This window comes from Podarcis tiliguerta, assembly GCF_965153285.1.
Source record: "Podarcis tiliguerta genome assembly, chromosome: 2".
Classification (NCBI taxonomy): Eukaryota; Metazoa; Chordata; class Lepidosauria; order Squamata; family Lacertidae; genus Podarcis; species Podarcis tiliguerta.
The window spans coordinates 6,254,634-6,282,284 of record NC_139535.1 but is presented as its reverse complement, the minus strand read 5'-3'; the positions used below and the strand labels follow the sequence as shown (position 1 = coordinate 6,282,284).

At 47.6% G+C, this 27,651-nt stretch overlaps 2 protein-coding genes across 4 annotated transcripts; both read left to right on the top strand.

Moving 5' to 3' along the window:
* On the top strand, positions 1-25,984 carry LOC310670208 (uncharacterized protein). 3 transcript variants are annotated; one of them, XM_083425097.1, is made up of 6 exons: positions 1-103; positions 3,459-3,879; positions 17,629-17,710; positions 19,512-19,594; positions 21,417-21,543; positions 23,874-25,982. In XM_083425097.1, the coding sequence occupies exons 2-6, from the start codon at positions 3,466-3,468 to the stop codon at positions 25,490-25,492; spliced, it is 2,325 nt and encodes a 774-aa protein (XP_083281223.1). In that variant the 5' UTR covers positions 1-103; positions 3,459-3,465; the 3' UTR covers positions 25,493-25,982. The 3 variants fall into 3 exon arrangements, with proteins under 3 accessions (XP_083281223.1, XP_083281224.1, XP_083281222.1); XM_083425098.1 differs by lacking the exon at positions 3,459-3,879 and adding an exon at positions 16,999-17,419 and having other exon boundaries at positions 19-103; positions 23,874-25,984; XM_083425096.1 differs by lacking the exons at positions 1-103; positions 3,459-3,879 and adding exons at positions 15,710-15,826; positions 16,999-17,419 and having other exon boundaries at positions 23,874-25,984.
* On the top strand, positions 4,205-13,179 carry LOC310670738 (uncharacterized protein). Its single transcript, XM_083426461.1, has 4 exons — positions 4,205-4,286; positions 7,340-7,466; positions 9,642-12,157; positions 12,535-13,179. Exons 2-3 carry the CDS (start codon positions 7,433-7,435, stop codon positions 10,667-10,669), a joined length of 1,062 nt encoding a protein of 353 aa, XP_083282587.1. The 5' UTR covers positions 4,205-4,286; positions 7,340-7,432; the 3' UTR covers positions 10,670-12,157; positions 12,535-13,179.
* Positions 25,985-27,651: the final 1,667 nt, after the last annotated feature.

Sequence of the window (27,651 nt, the reverse complement as noted above, 5' to 3'; positions counted from 1 at the left end):
AGGGGGGCTTCCTCCAGAGCAGAAGCAGCTCCCCGCTTTGCAGAGGAAGGAGATTTTGCTTTTCCCCACCGCGCGCTGCATCTGCGGCTCCTCCTGCAACCCGGTGAGATTCTGCAACATCTTTTTGGTGGGAAGGAGGAGGCGTCGCACGGGAGACGCAGATCAGGAGAACCATCACAGGATACAAATAGGGAGAGGGGTTGTTGGTGTCTCCGTTCCCCATCTAAGATAGAATCACAGAATCGTAAAATTGCAAGAGTCATCTTCTCCAACCCCCTGCAATGCAGGAATCTTTTGCCCATGTGAGACTCGAACCCACGACCCTGAGATGAAGAGTCTGTTGCTCTACCGGCTGAGCTATTTGGGGAGGCTGGGGTTTAAAGAGGGGCTGCGAGGTGGAGTTGATCAGTGGGAGCGGAAGGTCATAGAGTTGGAAGGGACCCTGAGGATCATCTACTCCAGCCCCCTTTAACGCAGAAATATGCAACTGAGCCATATTTTATTTTGCTGGAAGCTGCCCAGAGTGACTGGGGGAACCCAGCCAGATGGGCCAGGGTATAAGCAATAAAATCATTATGATGATGATTAAGGAGCAAACATGTGCTGAGGATGGGAGTTTGGGCTTCTCCTGGCCTGCAGGCAACATATCTCCTGTTATAATTGTTTACGCACATCATGTAATTAGGTAAAAGTAAAGGGACCCCTGACCATTAGGTCCAGTCGTGGCCAACTCTGGGGTTGCGGCTCTCATCGCTGGCCGAGGGAGCCAGCGTACAGCTTCCGGGTCATGTGGCCAGCATGACTAAGCCGCTTCTGGTGAACCAGAGCAGCGCACGGAAACGCCGTTTACCTTCCCGCCGGAGTGGTTCCTATTTATCTACTTGCACTTTGATGTGCTTTTGAACTGCTAGGCTGGCAGAAGCAGGGACCGAGCAACGGGAGCTCACCCCGTAGTGGGGACTCGAACCGCCGACCTTCTTATCACCAAGTCCTAGACTCTGTGGTTGAACCCACAGCGCCACCCGCGTCCCTAATTAATCATGTAATTAAATAGCAATAAAAAGCTTTACAAAGAAAATAATTCAGAAAAGAGGCAAGCAGGCAGAGCACAGCCATGACGACCAGTAGCCACTGATAGCCCTCTGCTATCAGTGTACCGTCCTCTCTTAAAGGCAGCGCGGTGCAGTGGTGAGAGCGGATCAGGACCATGAAGCCCCCGAGGGGACAACAACTTTGGCCCACTTCCTGTCAGCATGGCCTACCTCATAGGGTTGTCATGAGGATTAAATGGAGAGAGGGAGAGCCACGCATGCTGCCTTGAGCTCCTTGGAGAAAAAGGTGGAATACAAAAGTATAGACTCCTGGAGTCAGAAGGGACCTGAGGGTCATCTAGTCCAACCCCAGCGATGTAGGAATATACAGGTGGGTTGAGCCTGCAACCTTGGTGTTACTGGAAATATGCTCTAACCAGCTGAGCTATCCCAGCCAATTATTCTTCTTCCCTTAAAATTAAAGCCCCTGTTTGTCAAGCGGAGCTTTCCAGCTTGGTAAAGGTACCCCTGCCCGTGCGGGCCAGTCTTGACAGACTCTAGGGTTGTGCGCTCATCTCACTCTATAGGCCGGGAGCCAGCGCTGTCCGCAGACACTTCCGGGTCACGTGGCCAGCGTGACAAAGCTGCATCTGGCGAGCCAGAGCCGCACACGGAACGCCGTTTACCTTCCCACTAATAAGCGGTCCCTATTTATCTACTTGCACCCGGGGTGCTTTCGAACTGCTAGGTTGGCAGGCGCTGGGACCGAACTACGGGAGCGCACCCCGCCGCAGGGATTCGAACCGCTGACCATGCGATCGGCAAGTCCTAGGCGCTGAGGTTTTACCCACAGCGCCACCCGCGTCCAGCTTGGTAGCACATAATAAATGTGTGCACATTCAGACACCAGTGTTTTCCAGGGATCACATTATGCTGAGAGTACTTCTGCCCAAAGAGACTATTCCTGTATGAGGGGTTTGGCATTTACAGGATTAAAACCGAGCTTAAAGAGCATAGATGAAAACAGTCCTTGTTAGTGATCCCTGAATATAGCAATGGGAGGAAGCTGGGCCAGAATGTGGTATGTTTCTCTCTGGCTGATGAGTCTGTGTGAGTCTGGGTATGGACGCAGAATCTTAAGAGTTGGAAGGGATCTGAGGGTCATCTAGCCCAACCCCTGCAATGCAGGAATCTCAGCTGAAGCGCCCAGTGCTTTTCCAGCTGCACTGGCTCCTGGTGGAGTACAGGGTCAGGTTTAAGGTGCTGGTTTTGACCTTTAAAGCTCTTCACGGCCTAGGGCCCTCGTACCTACTGGACCGCCTCTCCTGGTATGCCCCACGGAGGACCTTAAGGTCCATAAATAGCAACACCCTAGAGGTCCCGAGCCCTAAGGAAGTTAGATTGGCTTCAACCAGAGCCAGGGCCTTTTCAACACTGGCTCCGGCCTGGTGGAACGCTCTGCCTCATGAGACCAGGGCCCTGCGGGATCTGATTTCTTTCTGCAGGGCCTGTAAGACAGAGTTGCTCTGCCTGGCTTTTGGCTTGGAATTAACTTGATCCCCCACCCCTCTTTCTTTTTTCCTTCTGTGATGGAACTCCTACTTGGGGACTTCCCTGGCTTTTTAAAAATGTATTTTTAATCTTGTTTTTTAAGTTGTATTTCAATCAGTTGTTTTATATCTGGTGTTAGCCACCCTGAGCCCGGTCTTGGCTGGGGAGGGCGGGGTATAAATAAAATTTATTATTATTATTACTATCCATGACAGATGGCCACCCAACCTCTGCTTAAAAGCCTCCGAGGAAGGAGAGTCCGCAGTCTTAAGGGAGACCAAGATGCGGTCTTGGTTCAGGTTCTTAGATTTTGGGGCAGGGATCCCTCAAATGGGCAGCATGAGAGGAACATGAATAGCTGTGTGAGCAATAGAACCTCCATATGCAGAACCGGTATACCGGATCTCAAATGGGGGGAAGAAATGTTGTGTATTACATAATTCACAATAAAGGTAAAGGTACCCCTGCCCGTACGGTCCAGTCGTGTCCGACTCTAGGGTTGCACGCTCATCTCTCTCAAGAGGCCGGGAGCCAGAGGTGTCCGGAGACACTTCTGGGTCACGTGGCCAGCATGACTAAGCGGCATCTGGCGAGCCAGCACCAGCGCCGCACACGGAAACGCCGTTTACCTTCCCACTAGAAAGCAGTGCCTATTTATCTACTTGCACTGAAAAGTGCTTTCGAACTGCTAGGTGGACAGGAGCTGGGACCGAACGACAGGAGCTCACCCCGCCACGGGGATTCGAACCGCTGTCCTTGCGATCAGCAAGTCCTAGGCACTGAGGTTTTACCCACAGCGCCACCCACGTCCCATAATTCACAATACGAGGAATCAAAATGAAAAATACGTTTTCATCAGAGAATGTTTTTCTGCAGGTAAGAGATGGAAGAAGAAGACTCTGCCGCCCTCGAAGCAGGAAGGCAGCCTGACAGCGTCGTGACTGGGAGCACTGGAGAAATTTGGGTTGGAAGCAGACGCAAGACATTGAGGGAAAACATCCATGGCTCAGATGTGCACTGCCAACAGTTTAGGCACTTCCAGTACCAGGAGGCCAAGGGACCCCGAGAGGTTTGCAGCCGACTCCACCATCTCTGCCGTCAGTGGCTGAAGCCGGAGAGACACACCAAGACTCAGATCCTGGATTTAGTGATCCTGGAGCAGTTCCTGGCTGTCCTCCCCCCGGAGATGGAGAACTGGGTGAGGGAATGTGGAGCGGAGACCAGTTCCCAGGCGGTGGCCCTGGCTGAAGGTTTCCTCCTGAGCCGGGCAGAGGAGAAGAAGCAGGCAGAGCTGCAGGTGAGAGTTTTGTCTGGATCAGGGAAAGTCAACCTGATGTCCTCTAGAGATTGTTGAACTAAAACTCCCATCATCCCTGTTCATTCTACGTATTGACTGGGAATGATGGGAGTTGAAGTCCGGCAACCTTTGGAGAGCGTTATGTCAGCTACCTCTGAGCTAGATGATCACAAGGGGCTCACGGTGTGAGGGAGGGGATCCCAGAATTCTCTGCTTCTTCACCCGCTTTCTGTGGAAGTCAGCCAAACAGATAGCCAAGTACCCCTGAGGCTTTTGCATTTGCTGTTTCCGTGCGATGTCTTCAATGCATATTTTTCTGTTTCAGATAAAGGATCTGGTAACGGAAATGAGAAGCAATTCCCCCAAAGCAGAAAGGAACCTGTCAGTCATCAGGCAGAGGTCTCTCGGTGAGGATTTAGGGGTACTGTTTCAAGATGGTTTCCCTCTGTTCATTTTGAAACTAAGCCATCAACTCAGGGGTCAGCAAACTTTTTCATTTTTTCCCCTCCAAATTTTTTTATTCATTTTATAACACAAATAAAGAACACAAACAGAAAAACAAACAATACAATCAGATTCTTGTCTTATCCTTATTTTTCTAAACATTGTTAGTTTAGTCCCACCTATCTGATTTTCATTTTACTTCATCTTTAGCAGTTTACATATATCATAATTTCTAACCGGTTTTTTTTTAAATCACACTTACTTTAGAATCATAAAATAGAATCATAGAGTTGGAAGAGACCACAAGGGCCATGGAGTCCAACCCCCTGCCAAGCAGGAAACACCATCAGAGCACTCCTGACATATGGTTGTCAAGCCTCTGCTTAAAGACCTCCAAAGAAGGAGACTCCACCACACTCCTTGGCAGCAAATTCCACTGTCAAACAGCTCTTACTGTCAGGAAGTTCTTCCTAATGTTTAGGTGGAATCTTCTTTCTTGTAGTTTGGATCCATTGCTCCGTGTCCGCTTCTCTGGAGCAGCAGAAAACAACCTTTCTCCCTCCTCTATGTGACATCCTTTTATATATTTGAACATGGCTATCATATCACCCCTTAACCTCCTCTTCTCCAGGCTAAACATGCCCAGCTCACTTTTACCATGAAAATCTTCACAATTTTATCACTTACAAATGATACTCTTTCAAAATACACTATCTTCTACTTCTAAGCCTACAGCTTATATCCACTTCCAAAGCTATTCTGAGATTTAAATATTAACATTTTTTTTTTTCAAATATTCCTTAAACTTCTTCCAATCATCTTCCACCGTCTCTTCACTCTGGTCTCGGAGTCTCCTGGTCAGTTCGGCAAGTTCCATATAGTCCATCATCTTCATCTGCCATTCTGCGATAGTTGGTAAATCTTGTTTCTTCCAATTCTTCGCTAGCAATATTCTTGCAGCTGTTGTGGCATACAGAAAAAAAGTAACATCCTTTTTGGGGATTTCACCCCCCAGCAAACGTTTTCAGCAGGGGGCCGGTCCACTGTCCCTCAGACCCTGTGGGGGGCCGGACTATATTTTGAAAAACAAAATTATGCAAGACCACCACGAGCCCCAGTGGCTGCTTGCCTGTGTCTTGTGAGCGGCAGGGGCTGGCGGACGATGCGCGGCGTGTGAAAGGGCTCTGGAGAGGAGCTGCTTAAAATGGCGGCCGCTTGAGCCTTGCTGCTGCTGCTGACACCAACAAAGCCCACCCCCTTCCTCCTCTAGGCAGGGCGGGGAGAAGCCAGGAGGAGGGAGGGGGAGGCAGCGGCGCTGCTGCCGTGTGAGGGAGAGGGAAAGAACATGCACGCTGGTGATCCACGCAGCGATTCCCGGATAGTCCGTGGACCGGATCCAGAAGGCGATTGGGCCTGATCCAGCCCACGGACCTTAGTTTGCCTACCCATGCATCAACTGTTAGGATATAGTTCCGTTCCACCTTTAGAACAGGCATGTGGAGTTGTTGTATGTTACATGTCTGTTTACTTCCAGCACAGTCTGCTGGGAACTTCCGTTGTATATAGCTTTTGCCTATGCTCTTTGCTTGGACACGAAGGGAAGCAGACATGTTTTTCCTTTGTCCTGATGTTGAATAAATGCTTGTAAATATGCTTACATATGCCTCTGTCTGCTACTTCTGTTGCAAAGAGTTCTTATCTCTCCTAGCTTGCGTGCTCAGTCTCTAAAGGACTCTGAGGCCTGAGTCGCAGTTTTGATGCTGTTCCGAGAACCGGAGTTCGCCCGGCTGCTGGCTGGTGGGCTGGAGCCAGCTGGGGGCCTGCCAATTGCCCCCGTCTCCCCGGATGCATCCCAAAATCAACTTCTTTAACCTTTTGCGGGGAAGCAAATCTCCACCTTTTTCCAGGGCTCGAAAATACCCTTATTTGCAACATGTTGTGCACATGGATTTGTGATCAAAAGCCCCAAAGAGTTGCTATGTGTTCACACACTGGAACTGTCAAACAGATGCACAGATCTCAAACTTGCTCAACAGTTCAGACTTTCTCTAAGTATCAGTTTCTCATCCAAGTATGTGCCAATAATAATAATAATAATAATTTATTATTTGTACCCCGCCCATCTGGCTGGGCTTCCCAAACCACTCTGGGCGGCTTCCAACAAAGATTAAAAATACATTAAAATGTCGCACATTAAACACTTCCCTGAACAGGGCTGCCTTCAGATGTCTTCTAAATGTTACGTAGTTGTTTATCTCTTTGACATCTGATGGGAGGGTGTTCCACAGGGTGGGCGCCACTACCGAGAAGGCCCTCTGTCTGGTTCCCTGTAACCTCACTTCTCGCAGCGAGGGAACTGCCATAAGGCCCTCGGCGCTGGACCTCAGTGTCCGGGTAGAACGATAGGGGTAGAGACGCTCCTTCAGGTATACTGGACCCGAGGCCATTTAGGGTTTTAAAGGTCAACACCAACACTTTGAATTGTGCTCGGAAACGTACTGGGAGCCAGTGTAGGTCTTTCAAGACTGGTGTTATGTGGTCTTGGCGGCCGCTCCCCGTCACCAGTCTAGCTGCCACATTCTGGATTAGTTGTAGTTTCCGGGTCACCTTCAAAGGTAGCCCCACGTAGAGCGCATTGCAGTAGTCCAAGCGGGAGATAACTAGTGGTTTTGTCTCTGACAGGCAATGGAATGATGCCGGGAAGATGTCCTCAGCCATCTCCTCTTTGTGGTTCAGTAGAAGGAACAGCTGTGAGACCTGATCAGGTAGGGGGATGGATCACTGAGGGGAGAGGCTGGGCCCCACTTTCCCGTCTCACCTCCCTGGTCCTGAGTGAATCTCTTTCCATCGATTTGCTCCTATCAAAAGCTGCCCTCAGCGAAGCCTGCGAATGCCACCCAAGAAGGTTTAATTCCTGAGAATAATAAGCAGCCACCTCAATTTAACTGGCCTTTTGAATGTCGCCAATAGACCATCCCTATCCTACCTATGAAAAAATGTTTCCCTTTTCTTTTAGGGTCCCATATCATTTGAGGATGTGGCTGTGCATTTCACAGATGAGGAATGGTCGCTGCTGGATCCTGACCAGAGGGCATTGCATAAGGAAGTCATGGAGGAGAACTGGAGGATCATGGCCTCTCTCGGTAAGATCCCCTGTTGCGTCATAATACCGTTTTTTAAATTCAATGTTTCTGTATGTGAGCAATCCTAATATTCTGACATAGCTCAGCTGTGCTACACATACAGCATCTAGGATTTTTATTCCTGCTTTTAATCTTGAAAATTAATCTCTCCTGCATTCTCTCTGAGCATGCCTTCTCTAAATCTGCCCTTCACAGCTGTGGCTTGCTTGGTCTTATCTGGTCAGGTTATTTGTGGGATGTAAGTTTCAGAGTTGTGAGGGAGGTGGAACGATGTCCTTTTCCAGAAGGCCAAAGAGAAACCTAGACAGCATTTTAAAAAGTAGAGACATCATCTTGCCAACAAAGGTCCGTATAGTAAAAGCTATGGTTTTCCCAGTAGTGATGTATGGAAGTGAGAGCTGGACCATAAAGAAGGCTGATCGCCGAAGAATTGATGCTTTTGAATTATGGTACTGGAGGAGACTCTTGAGAGTCCCATGGACTGCAAGAAGATCAAACCTATCCATTCTTAAGGAAATCAGCCCTGAGTGCTCACTGGAAGGACAGATCCTGAAGCTGAGGCTCCAATACTTTGGCCACCTCATGAGAAGAGAAGACTCACTGGAAAAGACCCTGATGTTGGGAAAGATGGAGGGCACAAGGAGAAGGGGACGACAGAGGACGAGATGGTTGGACAGTGTTCTGGAAGCTACCAGCATGAGTTTGACCAAACTGTGGGTGGCAGTGGAAGACAGAGGAGTGCCTGGCATGCTCTGGTCCAGGGGGTCACGAAGAGTCGGACACGACTAAACGACTAAACAACAACAAAGTTTCAGAGTTGTGAGGGAGGTGGAACGATGTCATTTTCCAGAAGGCCAAAGAGATGAGTACACGTCATCAGAAATTGAGTGAATTTCATGAATGGGCCAAATAATAATCCACTTCACAAAAGAGGCTAGGGTTCGCTGATTTCCATAAAAACGAGAGGCCTTTGCCTTCCTAGGAATGCAAAAATGCTCTCTCTTTCAGAACCAGCTTCCATTATTCTTCTCACCTCATGGCTTCCGAATCGGTTCTGAATCCGGATTTTCTGCCTAAAACGTTCCCTCATGTGCTAATATAAAGCGTGGCTAAGCTCCATTTTCATGTCCAAAATGCTTCACAACTGAAGCCCAAAGTTTCCCTCTTTGTTTATGTTAATTCCAAAGATGAGGTGAAAGGAAGGGCTGGTGGCAGCTTAGTGTAATATGTTTTTTTTAGGGGACACACACCTTTTTACGCCTGGGGTAGCCAATGTGGGTCCCTCCAGAGGTTGCAGGATTCCACCTTCATCATCCCTGACAGCTGTCCGTTCCAGCTGGAGCTGATGGGAAAGTCTAATAACATAAAAGGGTATTAGCCAGTAAGAACCCCACATATTTTCCAATTTACAGATTGTTCTCTTCTGAAAGAAAATTATATGAAAATGATGTATATAACACCTGTACAGATAGCAAAAATGTACAAAACCGGCTCTTAACATTTGCTGGAAATGTAAAGAAAAAGAAGGGACTTTTTATCATATGTGGTGGGAATGTAAAGAAATTTTAAAAAATGGGAAATGATATATAATGAATTGAAGGAAATGTTTAAAATGAATTGAAGGAAATGTTTAAAACTGTGACTTTAAGGAGGAATGGGAACTTCACACAAATTATTTAAAAACACAACAAAATGAACTGGACTCCTTGGCAGGTTTTGAATAAACATACACACACAAATTTATTGTTGATAACATGATGGAAAGATATGTAAGGATCTACAGTGGTACCTCAGGTTAAGTACTTAATTTGTTCCGGAGGTCCGTTCTTAACCTGAAACTGTTCTTAACCTGAAGCACCACTTTAGCTAATGGGGCCTCCCGCTGCTGCTGTGCTGCCGGAGCATGATTTCTGTTCTCATCCTGAAGCAAAGTTCTTAACCTGAAGTCTGTAACCTGAAGCGTATGTAACCTGAGGTACCACTGTATACAATTTTATAATATGCAGAGAAAATAATGTGCAGCGAAACCAGGGAGAGGAGCTGAGGGAATTCCATTATGCAGGAGGGAGGGGGGGATTATATGGTTTGATAATTTGTTAGGTGGAAATTGAGCAAGGAAAAATATTTTTTTAAAAATTAATAACCCCACGCATTTTCCCCTTTCCTCTGTTTCAGCACAAGGAGTCCACAGCACAGAGAAACCATATAAATGCAGGGAGTGTGGAATGAGCTTTGGCCGGAAGATAATTCTCATGTACCATCAAAGAATTCACAATAGGGAGAAACCCTATAAATGCTTGGAGTGTGGAACGGGCTTCAGGGAACGCAACCATCTGTCTTCCCATCAAAGAATTCACACCGGGGAGAAACCGTTTCAGTGCTTGGAGTGTGGAAAGATCTTAAGGCATAAGACAAGTCTTGCTTCTCACAAAAGAATCCACTCTGGGGAGAAGCCCTATCAGTGTTTGGAATGTGAAAAAAGCTTCACTCACAAAATAACTCTTATGCACCATCAAACAGTTCACTCGGGTGAGAAACCACATAAATGCTCACAATGTGGAAAGAGCTTCGCTTTGAAGAAAAACCTCACTTCCCATCAAAGAATTCACACCGGGGAGAAACCGTATAAATGTCTGCAGTGCGGAAAGAGATTCAGTCAGAGCTCCCATCTCACTTACCATCAGAGAATTCACACAGGGGAGAAGCCATATAAATGTTTAGAGTGCGGAAAGAACTTCAGCCAAAGTACTAGTCTAATTTATCACCAGAAATCGCACACTGCAGAGTCACAATATAAATGCTTGGATTCTGGAAAGTGCCTCAGTCAGGAGGCAGATCTCGTTAATCATCAAAAAATGCACATCCGGGAGAAACCACATGTATGTTTGGAATGTGGGAAAAGGTACACTCAGAAGACTTGCCTTAGAAAACATCAAAGAATTCATACAGGAGAGAAACCGTATAAATGTGCTGAGTGTGGGAAAAGCTTCACTGAGAAGTCAACTCTCACGACACACCGACGAGTTCATACGGGAGAAAAACCCTATAAATGCCTGGAGTGTGGAAAGGGCTTCACTCAGAGTTCCCATCGCAATATTCATCAAAGAACACACAAATCGATGGGCAGTGTATGGGAGCAGCTTTCTTTAGATCTCCAGCCTTTATTCCCACCAAAAAATCCATACAGTGGAGAGCCCATATAAAGACTTGGAATATTAAAGAAGATTTAGGAGCAGTTCCTTCTTTCTGCAAGAATAAACCCATATAAATGCTTGGATTGCGTATAGACAGGGCATATGCAGGAAAATTTGTGGAGTAATCATTAATAATAATAATAATTTATTATTATACCCCGCCCATCTGGCTGAGTTTCCCCAGCCACTCTGGGCGGTTCCCAATCGAGTGTTAAAAACAATACAGCATTAAATATTAAAAACTTCCCTAAACAGGGCTGCCTTTTAGATGTCTTTTAAAGATAAGATAGCTGCTTATTTCCTTGACATCTGATGGGAGGGCGTTCCATAGGGTGGGCGCCACTACTGAGAAGGCCCTCTGTCTGGTTCCCTGTAACCGCACTTCTCGCAGTGAGGGAACCGCCAGAAGGCCCTCGGCGCTGGATCTTAGTGTCTGGGCTGAACGGTGGGGGTGGAGATGCTCCTTCAGGTATACAGGACCAAGGCCGTTTAGGGCTTTAAAGATCAGCACCAACACTTTGAATTGTGCTCGGAAATGTACTGGGAGCCAATGCAGTACTTAGAAGTTGGGAGGAGCTTCCAAAAAGGCAGAAACTCTGTTGTTATCATTAATTAATTCTTCAAAGATGATCGGAGCATCATGTACAGTACTAACCTAACCTGTCATCAAAGAATTCACACAGGGGTGAAACAATATATTTGTCCCTGTAGGCAAGATGTTGAGGACCAGGCAGGATCCCAGAGTCTAAAAATCCACTTGGATATATTTATTTTACAGTGGTACCTTGGTTTATGAACCTAATCCGTTCCCGAAGTCCGTTCTTAAACCAAAGTGTTCTTAAACTAAGGTGTACTTTCCCATAGCAACGGGGGACTCAATTTACAAATGGAACACACTCAACAGGAAGCAGAACATGTTTTGCTTCCAAGGCAAAGTTCACAAACCAAAACACCTAATTCCGGGTTTAAAGGTAAAGTTATAGGGACCCCTGACCATTAGGTCCAGTCGCGGACGACTCCTGGGTTGCGGCGTTTTATTGGCCGAGGGAGCTGGCGTACAGCTTCCGGGTCATGTGGCCAGCATGACTAAGCCGCTTCTGGTGAACCAGAGCAGCGCACAGAAATGCCATTTACCTTCCCGCCGGAGCGGTACCTATTTATCTACTTGCACTTTGACGTGCTTTCGAACTGCTAGGTGGGCAGGAGCAGGGACCAAGCAACGGGAGCTCACCCCGTAGCGGGGATTCGAACCGCCGACCTTCTGATCGGCAAGTCCTAGGCTCTGTGGTTTAACCCACAGCGCCACCCGCGTCCCTTACTTCCGGGTTTGCAGCATTCTTAATCCAAGTTGTTCATAAACTAATCTGTTCTTAAACCAAGGTACCACTGTAAATACATTAGCAGAAGACCAGTGGGGGCTTTTTAGTTTTTGAAAGATGAAAGCATCAAAGAGAAATCAGCAAGGAGAAATAAAAGGAACAGTTATATGCAGGTAAGGTAAAGTCTACGGGACGCGGGTGGCACTGTGGGTTAAAGCCTCAGCGCCTAGGGCTTGCCGATCGAAAGGTCGGCGGTTCGAATCCCCGCGGCGGGGTGCGCTCCCATTGTTCGGTCCCAGCGCCTGCCAACCTAGCAGTTCGAAAGCACTCTCGGGTGCAAGTAGATAAATAGGGACCGCTTACTAGCGGGAAGGTAAACAGCGTTTCCGTGTGCGGCTCTGGCTTGCCAGAGCAGCTATGTCACACTGGCCACGTGACCCGGAAGTGTCTCCGGACAGCGCTGGCCCCCGGCCTCTTGAGTGAGATGGGCGCACAACCCTAGAGTCTGTCAAGACTGGCCCGTATGGGCAGGGGTACCTTTACCTTTACCTTAAGGTAAAGTTCAGTGACTTGCTATTTGTGCTACCTTTCCTTGTGATGGACTTGGGAGGGGAAAAGCATGACTTGCTCTCTGTGTTGAGCCCAATTCTGTGGATCTATGCCTCTCCCCAGACTCAGAACAAGAGAGCAAGATTTGTGTGAATGCTGTGAGCCCTCTCCGTCTTATATTCAGCCTGCATATATGTGTAAATAAAACATATCCGAAAGACACTGTCGTCTCCAGTTACCTTGATTCTGAAGGACCCAAACCGCTGTGGACTCATGACAATCTCCGGAGAAATCTGACGAGACATTGAAACAAGCTTACTGCCTAATGCCTGCAACTGATCTCAGTATTTACACGTGATTTGTTAAATTGTTTTCCTCTGTGCAAATGATCTACACCAGAGGTTTTCAACCTTTTTGGGTCCACGGCTCTCTTGACCAACTACAGTCATACCTCAGGTTACAGACACTTCGGGTTGTGCAATTTCGGGTTGCGCACCGCACTGAACCCGGAAGTACCGGAACGGGTTACTTCCAGGTTTTGGCGCATGCGCAGAAGCGCTAAATTGCACTTTGCGTATGCGCAGAAGCGCTGAATTGCGACCCGCACGTGCGCAGACGCGGCGCTGCGGGTTGCGAACGTGCTTTCGGAAGCAGAGATAACGAAATCCTCTAGCTGAGGGTTTTCCCACCTTTTTCCAAGCTGCTAGAATAGCAGGATCAGTGTTTTTTTTTCCCTTTTAGGTGTTACGGCAAAATCAGGGTGCGAGGCTGCTCTGCCACCCAGCTCGTCGGACTAAGTCCGCGGGTCCCTGCGGAGGAAAATGAGTTCAGCCGGAGACAGGAGCAAACTGCAGAAGATCCATGTTTATTGCGCAACAGGTTCAAGGCGAGATTGAACAGCGAGAAAGGGGTGACATGAACTTTTGAAATTTCCCTCCAGGTCCCAGAATACAGTGCAAAATACATCCCAGTTACATCATGAATACATTAAGAAGAGGTTGGGTTACACAGATTACATCATGAATACATTAAGAAGAGGTTGGGTTACACAGGATTAACATATGGAGGAGGGAGGGGGGAATATGCAGAGCTGGAGATATGCGCAGATAAGCACATCCTGAGTACAGGTGATGAGAAGACAATGGTCCATGTATGCATAGTCTGCCACCTGGCATTGCCCAGAGGCAAGGCTTGGCAGAGTGATTTGACAGGATTAGGGTCTTGACACCTTGCTTGAGGGATTATGGAGGACAGGGGAGGTGTCATGGAGTCCTAGAGAAGTTGAGCAAATTGGCACGTTGATTTTCTATGGATTTTATAGATTTTAGTCGCTTTTGACATTGACAATTGGAAACAAATGGATATATTGTAGCAAAGAAGGAGGTGAAGAAGACATGCCCCCCCCCCCCCCCCGTATCAGAGGGAATTGCCTCAGATGCTCACAAGGAGGTGGGCGACCTTTGGGACCCTCCAGCGGTTGCTGAACTACAACTCCCATCGCCTTGGCCACTGGCCATGCTTGCTGAGGCTGATGGGAGTCGTAGTTCTAGGAAGTGGCCTTGCAATATTTTTATTGATATATAAATCTAACCAGGCCTTTCAGAAGCAGGCAGAATGTTTTCATGTATCAAATAACCTGATAAATCTGATAACCTGGGCCATGGCCCAGGATACCTGAAGGAGCATCTCCACTCCCATCGCTCAGCCCAGACACTCAGGGTCTTATCTGAGGGTCTTCTGGGGGTTCCCTCACTGCGAGAAGCGAAGTTACATGGAACCAAGCAGAGGGCCTTCTCGGTGGTGGCACCCACACTGTGGAACTCCCTCCCACCAGATGTCAAGGAGATAAAATACTACACAACTTTTAGAAGGCATCTGAAGGCATCCCTGTATTGGGAAGCTTCTTAATGTTTGGCGTTTTATTGTGTTTTTATATACGCTGGTTTATACACCCTGGTTTGGACTGCCACTGAAAGGCGAGCTTGCCCCCTTCCCAGCCCCCTTAGGCTTCAGCCGCAGCCATTACAAGGCCAGTTGCCTCGCTACGGAAAGGACCTTAGCCCGGTTGCCAAGCATCTCCCTTTGAATGAAGAGGGTGTCGGGTTCAAGTCCAGTCAGCACTGGGCAAGATCCATCCTTTCCAAACCCGACGCAGAGGAGTCGTCGGATTCTCAAAGGCGGCAGCTTGGAAAAATTTCCTGCCCCTCTTCTCTCCCCCACCGCTACTCCTTGCCCCTTTAACACTTTTTCTACCTTTAACTCTTGCATTGCAGGAGGCTGGACTAGATGACCCTTGGGGTCCCTTCCATCTCTACATTTCTTTGATTCTATTAAATTCCTTGCTCCCTCTGTCCCCTCGCCAAGAAAAGAGACAAGCAGCACTCTTGCTCAGGGGCATAATAATAATAATAATAATAATAATAATAATAATAATAATAATAATAAAATTTAATTATATCCCGCCCTCCCCGGCCAGAGCCGGGCTCAGGGCGGCTAACACCTGTAAAATTACAGTAAAAATGTAATAGGAAAGTTAAAAAACAGGTTAAAATGCAATTTAAAATGCAGCCTCATTTTAAAAGTGGCCAATAGATCAAGACCATAAGAGGAGGGAAACATAAGGGTCAGACTGAGCCCACACCAAAGGCCAGGCGGAACAGCTCTGTCTTGCAGGCCCTGCGGAAAGATGTCAAATCCCGCAGAGCCCTAGTCTCTTGTGACAGAGCGTTCCACCAAGTCGGGGCCAGTACTGAAAAGGCCCTGGCCCTAGTTGAGACCAATCTAACCACCTTGCAACTTGTGACCTCCAAAATGTTGTCATTTGTGGACCTTACCAGGAGAGGCGGTCCCATAGGTACGTGGATCCTAGGCCGCATAGAGCATTGGCACGTGGGGCAGGAGAATCACCCTGTGCAGTGATGGGAAAGGGCTGCTCTAACCACTAGACTTCCTCCCCCCCACCTTCAAAGTTATTTTCAACTGATTCCTCCCCCCTGGCCACGTTCGCTTGGGAACCCGAAGTGGAGGCGAGTCTCCCCGCCCCCAAGAAAAGATGCCCGGATTCCCATCTGTGTGCGCGCAGGGCGCACGTTTCCTCTTTGGCACAGAGCGGCGATGCTCGTGCTCAGGCCCTGCAAGGGTTAAAAAAAAATCCGGATTCCTAGAGAAGAAGGAAATTTGGGGTGGGAGGAAGGGAGGGGGGCTTCCTCTAGAGCAGAAGCAGCTCCCCGCTTTGCAGAGGAAGGAGCCTCTGCTTTTCCCCACCGCGCGCTGCATCCGCCGCTCCTCCTGCAACCCGGTGAGATTCTGCAACATCTTTTTGGTGCGTTTGGTGGAACGGAGGAGGCGTCGCACGGGAGACGCAGATCAGGAGAACCATCACAGGAAACAAATAGGGAGAGGGGTTCTTCGTGTCTCCGTTCCCCATCTAAGATAGAATCACAGAATCGTAAAATTGCAAGAGTCATCTTCTCCAACCCCCTGCAATGCAGGAATCTTTTGCGCATGTGAGACTCGAACCCACGACTCTGAGATGAAGAGTCTGTTGCTCTACCGGCTGAGCTATTTGGGGAGGCTGGGGCTTAAAGTGGGTCTGCGGGGCAGAGTTGCTCAATGAGAGCAGATTGTCATACAATCACAGAATTGTAGAGTTGAAAGGGACCCTGAGGAGCATCTAGTCCAACCCGGTTTAATGCAGGAATATGCAGCTCTCCCATAGGGAGATCGAACCCGCATCCTTGGTGTTATCAGCACCACGCTCTCCCCAGCTTTGCTATCCATGCTGATGGTTCTTAATTCCCTGTTTGCCTGGTGGGCTTCCTGGCTTTGTAGCTTTTCGGGGTGCTTTCAAACTGCTAGGTTGGCAGGCGCTGGGACCGAGCAATGGGAGCGCACCCCGCCGCGGGGATTTGAACCGCCGACCTTTCGATCGGCAAGCCCTAGGCGCTGAGGCTTTTACCCACAGCGCCACCCGCGTCCCGTATGTTGGATATGTGACTGTAAAATTTTAATCTGAAAAACCAAATAATTTTAAAAAAATAAATAAAAGGAAAGTGAATAATGAACAAGAGTGAGGCAATTGGACCTGGCTGAGTTAGAAAGGAGACGTGGGGTTGCCACTACCACATTTGCAGCCTTGTTCCTCATGCTAGGGACGCGGGTGGCGCTGTGGGTTAAACCACAGAGCCTAGGACTTGCTAATCAGAAGGTCGGAGGTTCGAATCCCCACGATGGGGTGAGCTCCCGTTGCTCGGTCCCTGCTCCTGCCCACCTAGCAGTTCGAAAGCACGTCAAAGGGCAAGTAGATAAATAGGTACCGCTCCGGCGGGAAGGTAAACGGCGTTTCCGTGGTTGCGAACGCTGCAGGTTGTGAACGTGCATCCCTTACAGATCATGTTCGCAAACCGAGCATCCACTGTATGAGGAATCAAAATGAAAAATATGTTTTCATCAGAGAATGTTTTTCTGCAGATAAGAGATGGAAGAACAAGACTCTGCCGCCCTCGAAGCAGGAAGACAGCCTGATAGCGTCGTGACTGGGAGCACTGGAGAAATTTGGGTTGGAAGCAGACACAAGACATTGAGGCAGAACATCCATGGCTCAGATCTGCACTGCCAACAGTTTAGGCACTTCCAGTACCAGGAGGCCAAGGGACCCCGAGAGGTTTGCAGCCGACTCCACCATCTCTGCCATCAGTGGCTGAAGCCGGAGAGACACACCAAGATTCAGATCCTGGATTTAGTGATCTTGGAGCAGTTCCTGGCTGTCCTCCCCCCGGAGATGGAGAACTGGGTCAGGGAATGCGGAGCGGAGACGAGTTCCCAGGCGGTGGCCCTGGCCGAAGGTTTCCTCCTGAGTCGGGCAGAGGAGAAGAAGCAGGCAGAGCAGCGGGTGAGCATGTTTAATCTACATTAAACCTACAAACATGAGCCCCCAGATGTTGTTCGACTAAAGCCATCATCTTTGAGCATTGGCTGATGGCAGCTGGCGTTCAACAACATCTGTACTCCCTGTCCAAATTTATTGATAAATCATCAAGGTTTTCAGCTGTGTCATTTCTCCCCATTTAATGTCTTCTATCCTTATCGCTGTTGTTTCAGGTAAAGGGTCTGTTTGCTGAAATGGGAGGTGATTCCCCTGCAGCAGAGATGACTCCATCAGACCCCAGACAGAAGCCATTGGGTGAGGATAAGTGTGATGTATCTCAGTGTGGTCTCTCTCCATGTTGTGAATTGAAGTTCCGTGGAAGTAGTTGCTATTTGGAGATAGTGAACTGGAACCAACTTCTTCTCAAATGTACTGAGGAAATTCCACTGGCATTCTGATGGTCTTAATCAGTGCTATTTTTCTATATAATATTATATATAATAATCTATTCCCCTGCCACTCTGGGCAGCTCCCAACAGAATATGAAACACGATAAAAGATCAAACATAAAAAACTTCCCTAAACAGGGCTGCCTTCAGATGTCTTCTAAAAGTCAGATAGTTGTTTATTTCTTTGACATCTGATGGGAGGGTGCCACTACCGAGAAGGCCCTCTGCCTGGTTCCCTGTAGCCTCACTGAGAGGTGCCAGAACTGAGTTCTGTTTAGTTCCAACTGGAAAAAAAAGCCCTGGTTTTAATACTGAGGCTTGGCCTAATTTCTGTCCCACTAGAGTGAATCCGATGTGTCAAGATGTTTCCTTTCTATTTTAAGTGATGGGGTTTTCATTCAATCACACAAATGTCTTATTCATATTGGTGCCCATTATAAAAAAAGACATTTTGGAAGTATTTTATCATCCTTATTGCTGCTCTGAGAAAAACCATTTGCAAACCTTAGCTCTGCAGGGGACACACTTTTTTGCATGGCAGGATTAATAACATTTCAAGCTGCCCAGTTTGTGAATCTGGTGGAGTTGAGAAGGTCTTTAAGTTGCCTCTTCTATGAACTTTCTAGGCAAAAATTCCTTTCTTGTTTTCCTCTCGGACCTGCTATGTACCTTGTTCACCAGCAAAGATGCATTCATTACCATCCAAGTACCAACATTTCATCCAGCAGTTAAGAAAATACAAGCCAGGTCTCCGAAAACCTAGGAGAGGTGGGGATGGGGTGTGTTTTGTTTGCAGTATTTTAGAAGTTCTTTCTATTTGGGGGCAAGCAACATTCTTGCTGCTGTAGTCGCATACATGAATAAATTTCTGTGTATTTTAGGTAGCTCTGTCCCTATAACTCCCAAAAGAAAAGCTTCTGGGTTGTTGTTTTTTACAAAGGTTATTTTAAACATCCATAGAATCATAGAGTTGGAAGAGACCACAAGGGCCATCGAGTCCAACCCCCTGCCAAGCAGGAAACACCATCAGAGCACTCCTGACATATGGTTGTCAAGCCTCTGCTTAAAGACCTCCAAAGAAGGAGACTCCACCACACTCCTTGGCAGCAAATTCCACTGTCGAACAGCTCTTACTGTCAGGAAGTTCTTCCTAATGTTGAGGTGGAATCTTCTTTCTTGTAGTTTGGATCCATTGCTCCGTGTCTGCTTCTCTGGAGCAGCAGAAAACAACCTTTCTCCCTCCTCTATGTGACATCCTTTTATATATTTGAACATGGCTATCATATCACCCCTTAACCTCCTCTTCTCCAGGCTAAACATGCCCAGCTCCCTTAGCCGTTCCTCATAAGGCATCGTTTCCAGGCCTTTGACCATTTTGGTTGCCCTCCTCTGGACACGTTCCAGTTTGTCAGTGTCCTTCTTGAACTGTGGTGCCCAGAACTGGACACAGTACTCCAGGTGAGGTCTGACCAGAGCAGAATAATAATAATATATAATGAATTGAATCCTTTTCAATTCATTATATATTATTTCCCAGTAAGCTTTCACCTTACTACAAGACCACCACATATGAAGCTAGGAATTTTTCTAAGTTAGGCACGCATCATTTCATTTCAGAGGCAAGGATGTGCTAATGGCTCTATGACACATTTGTTTGTCTCCTTCAGGCCAGGGAATGAAGCGACCAAGGCATCCTCATTCATTTCCTCTTTGTGGCGGAGCAGAAGGAGCTGCTGTGGAATCGGAGCAGGTGGGACATGGGTGGGGAAACTGGTTCAGACTGAGGGCCACAATCTTATCTGAGCAATCTTCCAGGGGCCACATATCAAAGTGAATGAAATTAGTTTCTACACACCCCTCCAAGTTCAAGGTCATATTCCAGCAAGGGATGAACACTCAAGGTTGGTATGAATTAGGGTTGGGGCTGTCAGGAGCTCGTCCTACACTCGAGTAGGACCCTGGTAGAGACACATGCCCGACTGGCATGTTCTCTCCCTCCTGGTCGTTTGTTTGGGAGCTTCAAAAGCTTTCTCCAGCCCGAAAATCACAGCGACCAATGCCAACCGACACCAGCACACTTAGGGATCCGCAGAGTGTTTGCAACTTGCATAACAGACCTCAGCAACTCAGCATTTTGGCTAATCTACTTTATTTGCATATAAAACACACACGGAGCACTGCAACATGGCTCCCTCTCTCTCTAGCATCAGGCAGCAAAGAGAAAAAGAACAAAGGACAATAGTCCCACTTCACGGAAAACAATAACACATACATCCTGTCTCTGTCACTTCCCACTCTGTGGAGTGAAAATATACACCGTCATGTGATAGAGAACAATCCCATGACTGCAATCATGGAGCAGGAATTCTAACAGGGGAGAGGTGTTGCCGGGGATGGGCAGTGTCACAGGAACGTGCCGGTCAGTAATCACTAATAATAATAATAATTATTATTATTATTTATTACTTATACCCAGCCCATCTGACTCTTATACCCAGCCCACCCAGCCTCCCAAGCCACTCTAGGCGGCTCCCAACAGAATATTAAAAACACGATAAAACATCAAACATTAAAAACTTCCCTAAACAGGGCTGCCTTCAGATGTCTTCTAAAAGTCAGATAGTTGTTTATTTCCTTGACATCTGATGGGAGGGCGTTCCACAAGGTGGGCGCCACTACCAAAAAGGCCCTCTGCCTCGTTCCCTGCAACCTCACTTCTCGCAGTGAGGAGCCACCAGTTTAAAGATGGAGTCAACTTTTTATTGGCAAAACCACACACTTCTCAAACTGGGCTGTCAAGCCCAATGAGCAGAGTCGCTCATTCCTGTTGGCCTTCTTCCATGAAAAATCAGTTGCTGAGACTGAAAGTCCCCACCTTTCCTCTCTGAGTCCCCTCCTTTCCAGGGCTTCCCCCAAGAAATAGGAGACTGCGCCTGCCTGCCACCAACCTCTCCTCCACCTTTTTCATGCCTCTTCTGATTCTGGGAGACAAGGCGGAAGGGGAGCTTGTCTTGGCAAGAGCGGGAGATGCCTGTGCCTCTTCACCAGTCTCTCATCTTTGACTCTTGGCCTCTCCTCCCACCCTCCTGCTCTAGCTTCTGCCTCTGATTCTGAACTTCTGTCTGCCACCGACTCTCCCCGCTCACTAAGCCCTGTTACCTCCTCAGCTTCTGACACCTCCTCTTCCCAGTCTTCTCCCTCTGTCAACTCATCGTTGCTCCACCACCTTTCCCCAGACTCTGAGTCTTCTTCCCTTGAGGGTTTCCCAGCCAGTTCCTCCAACCAGTTTATGACAGGCAATTCCTGAGCACCAGATATTGAGGCCTAGGTGGGGGCACTCCTGGCCCCCAAGCTTGAGGGCACCTACCCTTTAAGTAGGCAGACAGATCGCTTGGGAGACAACTGGGAGCAGCCAAATGCTCCAATCCCCAGCTCACCTCCCTCGGCTGAAACAATTCTCTCTCCTCTAGAAGGCCACTAAATTCTGGGAATAATGATCATGGTCACCTTAAACTAACCTAGTAACTCATCTGTATATTATATGCAAGGAGAACTTTCCTTTTTCTTTTTAGGGTCCAGTGTCCTTTGAAGATGTGGCTGTACATTTCACAGAAGAGGAGTGGGCTGTGTTGGATCCTGACCAGAGAGCTCTGCACAAGGAAGTCATGGAGGAAAATAGAGGCATCGTGGCCTTTCTGGGTAAGGCTCCCTGTTGGATCATAATGCCCATTTTTAAATTCAGTACTTTTTTGTGCGCAGCGAACCCCAATATTCTGATGTAGCTCAATAGTGTTGGAGCGTTGGTTGACGCTTGACTGGGTGGCAAAGACCTTCCCGCACACAGGGCACGGGCTCATCCGCTTCCTTTTGTACAGCTTTGCCGGGTTTTTGATGAAGCAAAGGCGTCAGGCTTTGGGGAATCAGCTTTCTCCCCCGTGGCAGTAAATAAGAAGATCAAATGAAAGGAACGTCTTACCAGTTAGATTCTTTAATAATCCCAGCGAGAGAACAAAGAACACATCTCCTAGAAATGGTGGTGCTCCCAATTAAGGCTCACCCCCCTCCATCACTATTAATCTACGTTGCTCCCACGTCTTGTAATCTGAGCTTGTACCCTCTGCACTTTCTGCTCTGAGACTTTCTGAGCTCTTCTCGACCTTGGGGAGGGCGGTGGAGGAATGCTGTCCAACGACTGAATCTGTTAACTCTCTCTCTCCCCCATTGTTTCTCCTCCTAGCTGTTCCCCATGCAGTATTTCCCAGCTTTGGCCTTTCGAACTATGCCCCTCAGCAAACCGCTGTTCCAAATCTACACTGTCCTCCTGTTCCTGGGAAGATTCAGGGACAGGGAAAGGCTCCCACCATTCCTCCTCAGCGCAGCCCCTCCTCAGCCTGGTCCCTGACAAAAGGTCGCAGCCTGGAACGATCACTGACTCGATCGTCCCCACAGACATGTCCTTTCCCAGATTGATCTCTGGGTCATTCTGGTGGTCAGAGACGTTCTCCTCCTTCTCCAGGCCTTGAAGCCCTCTTCAGTTTACTTTGAACTGACAGTTATCTAATGTATTCTCTCTGAATATAATCACAATCATAATCGTATTAATAATTTTTATTTATACCCTGCCCTCCCCAGCCAGAGCTGGGCTCAGGGTGGCTAACACCAATAAAATTTCAGTAAAAACATAGTAAGAAAAAAAGAAAAAGTACAGGTTAAAATGCAATTTAAAATGCAGCCTCATTTTAAAAGTCAAAACCATAAGGGGAGGGCAACATAAGGGTCAGACTGAGTCCAAACCAAAGTCCAGGCGGAACAGCTCTGTCTTGCAGGCCCTGCGGAAAGATGTCAAGTCCCGCAGGGCCCTGGTTTATTGTGACAGAGCGTTCCACCATGTCGGGGCCAGTACTGAAAAGGCCCTGGCCCTAGTTGAGACCAATCTAACCACCTTGCGACTTGGGACCTCCAAAATGTTGTCATTTGTGGACCTGAAGGTCCTCCGCGGGGCATACCAGGAGAGGTGGTCCTGTAGGTATGTGGGTCCTAGGCCGCATAGGGCTTTAAAGGTCAAAACCAGCACCTTAAACCTGACCCTGTACTCCACCGGGAGCCAGTGGGTCCTTTTGTTGTGCCCTTCTAAACAATGACCTGGCTGCTTTGAACTGGGCAGACCTTTCGAAATGTAAGTTTCAGAGTTGTTCAGGAGGCAGAACTAGCATCCCGCCCATTTTCTGCTGGGGCAGCGCGCTGACTGTCATAAGAGACTGAGCAGATTTGGTTTGACTGAATTAACAATAATGCCACTCTTATGGGGGGAAAGTTTGGCCAGTAACTAAAAAGGGCCCCCCACTCCTGATCTTTCTCAATGTATCTAATATTTTCTGCACATTTCCTCTATTCCAGCACTTGAAGTCTCCATCTTCCAATTTCGGAGTATTTACTGTATTTTTTGCTCCATAAGACTCACTTTTTCCCTCCTAAAAAGTAAGGGGAAATGTGTGTGCGTCTTATGGAGCGAATGCAGGCTGCACAGCTATCCCAGAAGCCAGAACAGCGAGAGCGATCGCTGCGCAGCGATCCCTCTTGCTGTTCTGGCTTCTGGGATTCAGAATATTTTTTTCTTGTTTTCCTCCAAAAACTAGGTGCGTCTTGTGGTCTGGTGCGTCTTATAGAGCGAAAAATACGGTATTTATTTTTCTTGATTAAAAACTTTTATATCCTAACACTGCATTTAATAAAAATCTAAACGGGGGAATTATTGCTTGTATAGGCCTTGCAAACCTATAAGATAGGTGAAGTTGATTAGACCGAGAGTGTGTGATTGGCTGAAGACCATCCAATGAGATTCACCTCTCTCTAGGAGCTGAACATACATCTCTATGGCCCAAATCCATAGCACTCCAGCTGTCAGTTAACACCGGCCAACAGAAGCAGTTAAAATCTGCCTTTCATCCAAGTCCTTCCAGCTTCCCCGTTATCACAAGCATTGAAGGCTTCTGTCCACAGGCTCTCAGCTATTTCTCTCTTCATTGCAGGTGACAAATCAAAAACCAATAAAAAAGGGAAACGAGTTGGAAAAGAGTCACTGGAAAGATGCACAAAGAAGGGAAAGCAGAGAAGGAAAACTGAAGCAGAGAAAATGGGAAGGAACACACCCCCAGCCTCTCAGGGTCGTAACTACACTGAAATTGCAGTCAAAGGAAAAACAGATATAAGAAACAAAAAGAAGTGTCGGGATTATTGGAAAAGTTTCGGTTCTAAAAGAAAATGTAAAGCACATTGCCAAAACTGCAAAGGGAAGGGACCATATAAATGCTTTGAGTGTGGAAAGAGCTTCATGAGAAACTCCGCACTCATTTTCCATCGAGGAATTCATAGTGGAGAGAAACCATATAAATGCTTGGAATGTGGAAAGAGAGTTAGTTGCAAACAGGGGCTCAGTTATCATCAAAGAATTCACACAGGGGAGAAACCGTATCAGTGTATGGAATGTGGGAAAAGCTTCACTCGGAAGATATATCTTACTAATCACCAAATGGTTCACACAGGGGAGAAGTCTTATAAGTCCCTGGAATGTGGAAAAGGCTTCGCTCAGAGCTGCAAGCTCACTTCCCATCAGAGAATTCACATTGGGGAGAAACCATATAAATGCCTGGAGTGTGGAAAGGGCTTCAGCTGCAAAAAGAGCGTCACATATCATCAAAGAATTCACACAGGAGAGAAACCATATAAATGCTTAGAATGTGAAAAGAGCTTCATGCATAAGGCAAGCCTCACTTTTCATCGGAGAACTCACACAGGGGAGAAACCGTATAAATGCTTGAATTGTGGGAAAAGCTTCACCCATAAGACAAGTCTCACTTTTCATCAGAGAACTCACACAGGGGAGAAACCCTATACGTGCTTGGAGTGTGGAAAGAGCTTCCCTCGCAGTGGTGAGCTTTCTTCCCATCGGAGAATTCATACAGGGGAGAAACCGTTTGAATGCTTGGAATGTGGAAAGAGCTTCCGTCACAGTTCTAGCCTTTCTTCCCATCAGAGAATTCATACAGGGGAAAAGCCACATAAATGTTTGGAGTGTGGAAAGAGCTTCACTCGGAAGGTACATCTTACTAATCATCAGAGAATCCACACTGGGGAGAAACCATATAAATGCTTGGAATGTGGAAGCTGCTTTATTTCCAAACACAGACTCACTTCCCATGGAAGAATTCACACACAGGACTTACCGTATAAGTGCATGGAATGCGGGAAGAGCTTCATCTTGAAGCAAAGTCTCACCTCCCATCTACGAATTCACAGTGGGGAGAAGCCATACAAATGCTTCCAGTGCGGAAAGAGCTTCGGTGGGAAGGCCCACCTTAGTTCTCATGAAAGAATTCACACAGGGGAGAAACCATATAAATGTTCTGAGTGTGGAAAGGGCTTCAAAGACGGTTCTAGCCTTCTCTTCCATCAAACAATTCACACCGGGGAGAAACCGTACAAATGCTTGGTGTGTGGAAAGGGGTTCAGAGACAACTCTCACCTTACGAAACATAAAAGAATTCACACAGGGGAGAAGGCATTTAAATGCTTAGAATGTGGAAGGAACTTCAGCTGCAAGAAAAGTATCCTTAATCACCAAAGAATTCATATAGGTAAGAAACTATAAAAAAAAAATGTTTGGAAAGAACTTCAGGAGACGTACACGTTTTTGTTGTCATCAATGAATTCACAAAGGGCAAAACCATATTGATGTTTGAATATAGAATGAGGTTCAGGAAGAAGATACAACTCACTTCTCAAAAGGATTCACACAAAGGGTGATATATGTAAATACTTAAGAAGGTGTGGCCTTTACATTGCCACAGAAGAGACATCTCACTGATCATCAAAGAATTCACAATGGAGAGAGACCGTATAAATGCTTGGATTATGGAAAGGACTGCAAAAAAGGTTTCACTTCCCATCAGAGAATTCATACAAGGGGGAAAGTACAGTGGTACCTCGGGTTAAGAACTTAATTCGGTCCGGAGGTCTGTTCTTAACCTGAAACTGTTCTTAACCTGAAGCACCACTTTAGCTAATGGGGCCTGCCGCGCCGCCGGAGCACAATTTCTGTTCTCATCCTGAAGCAAAGTTCTTAACCCGAGGTACTACTTCTGGGTTAGCGGACTCTGTAACCTGAAGCGTCTGTAACATGATGCGTATATAACCCGAGGTACCACTGTATAGAGGGACGCGGGTGGCGCTGTGGGTTAAAGCCTCAGCGCCTAGGGCTTGCCGATCGTAAGGTCGGCGGTTCAAATCCCTGTGGCGGGGTGCGCTCCCGCTGTTCGGTCCCAGCGCCTGCCAACCTAGCAGTTCGAAAGCACCCCCGGGTGCAAGTAGATAAATAGGGACCGCTTACTAGCGGGAAGGTAAACAGCGTTTCCGTGTGCGGCTCTGGCTCGCCGGAGCAGCGATGTCACGCTGGCCACGTGACCCGGAAGTGTCTTCGGACAGCGCTGGCCCCCGGCCTCTTTGAGTGAGATGGGCGCACAACCCTAGAGTCTGACAAGACTGGCCCGTATGGGCAGGGGTACCTTTACCTTTACTTACCACTGTATAGAGATGTTTGCTGTGTGTGTTGTTGGGGACTGGTTGGAAGCAGAGGAATGGTGGAGGAAGTGGCTGGGGAACCATCAAGGGAAGAAGGCTCAGAGCCCAGGGATTGGTGGTGGGACAACAATGAGTGGTCAGAGAGAGAAGGGGGAGAAGTCTGGTAGAAGGAGATGTGGGAAGCTGAAGAGGTAACCGGACTTAGTGAGCTGGGAGAGTCTGTGGCAGAAAGAAGACCAGAATCAGGGGGGAAAGCCAAAGCAGGTGAATAGGAGGAGGGAGGTAAAGAGATAGAAATGCGAGGAGTCACAAATGTCTTCCCCTCCTGCTGCGACAAGCTCCTCTCACTCCCAGAACCAAAAGAGGCATGAAAAGGGAGGAGGAAAGACAGACACACAGGCATGGTCTCTGATTGCTTGGGAAAAGCTCTGGAGATGGCTCCCCACATAGACAGCTGTGAGAAGGCAGGGACCTTTAGTCTCGGCAACTGGTTTCATGGGTTATTAAAAAAAATGGTAAAGCACTCCTGGACGATTAAGTCTAGTCAAAGGCAACTATGGGGTTGCAGCGCTCATCTCGCTTTCAGGCCGAGGGAGCCGGCGTTTGTCCACAGACAGCTTTCTGGGTCGTGGGCCAGCAGGACTAAACTGCTTCTGGCACAACAGGATACCGTGACCGAAACCAGAGTGCACGGAAACACCGTTTACCTTCCCACCACAGTGGTACCTATTTATCTACTTGTACTGGCGTGCTTTGGAACGGCTAGGTTGGTAGGAACTGGGAAAGAACAATAGGAGCTCACCCCGTCGCGGGGATTTGAACTGCCGACCTTCTGATTGGCAAGCTCAAGAGGCTCAGTGGTTTAGACCACAGTGCCACCCACGTCATGGGGTAATGGGGTAACACATACAGGGAATGAACTGCTCTGCTCATGAAGGCTGACACTCAGCCCAGTCTGTGAAGATCATGTTTTGCTAATAAAGAAATAACTCCAGCTTTGAACTGTGTGATTTCCTGGCCGGTGTTTGCTCAATGACGTGTGCAGGAAATGTTTCAGAAGAAGGCACAAACTCCAGTTGCCATCAAATAATTCATAAAGTGGGAGAGAGTGTATTATAATTTGGCATTGTTATTACGAGGCTGTTATTGGATTATTGTAATTGGAAAACTAATAAAATCAGTATCACATATGAATAATAATAATAAAATGCCAAATGTTAAAAACTTAAG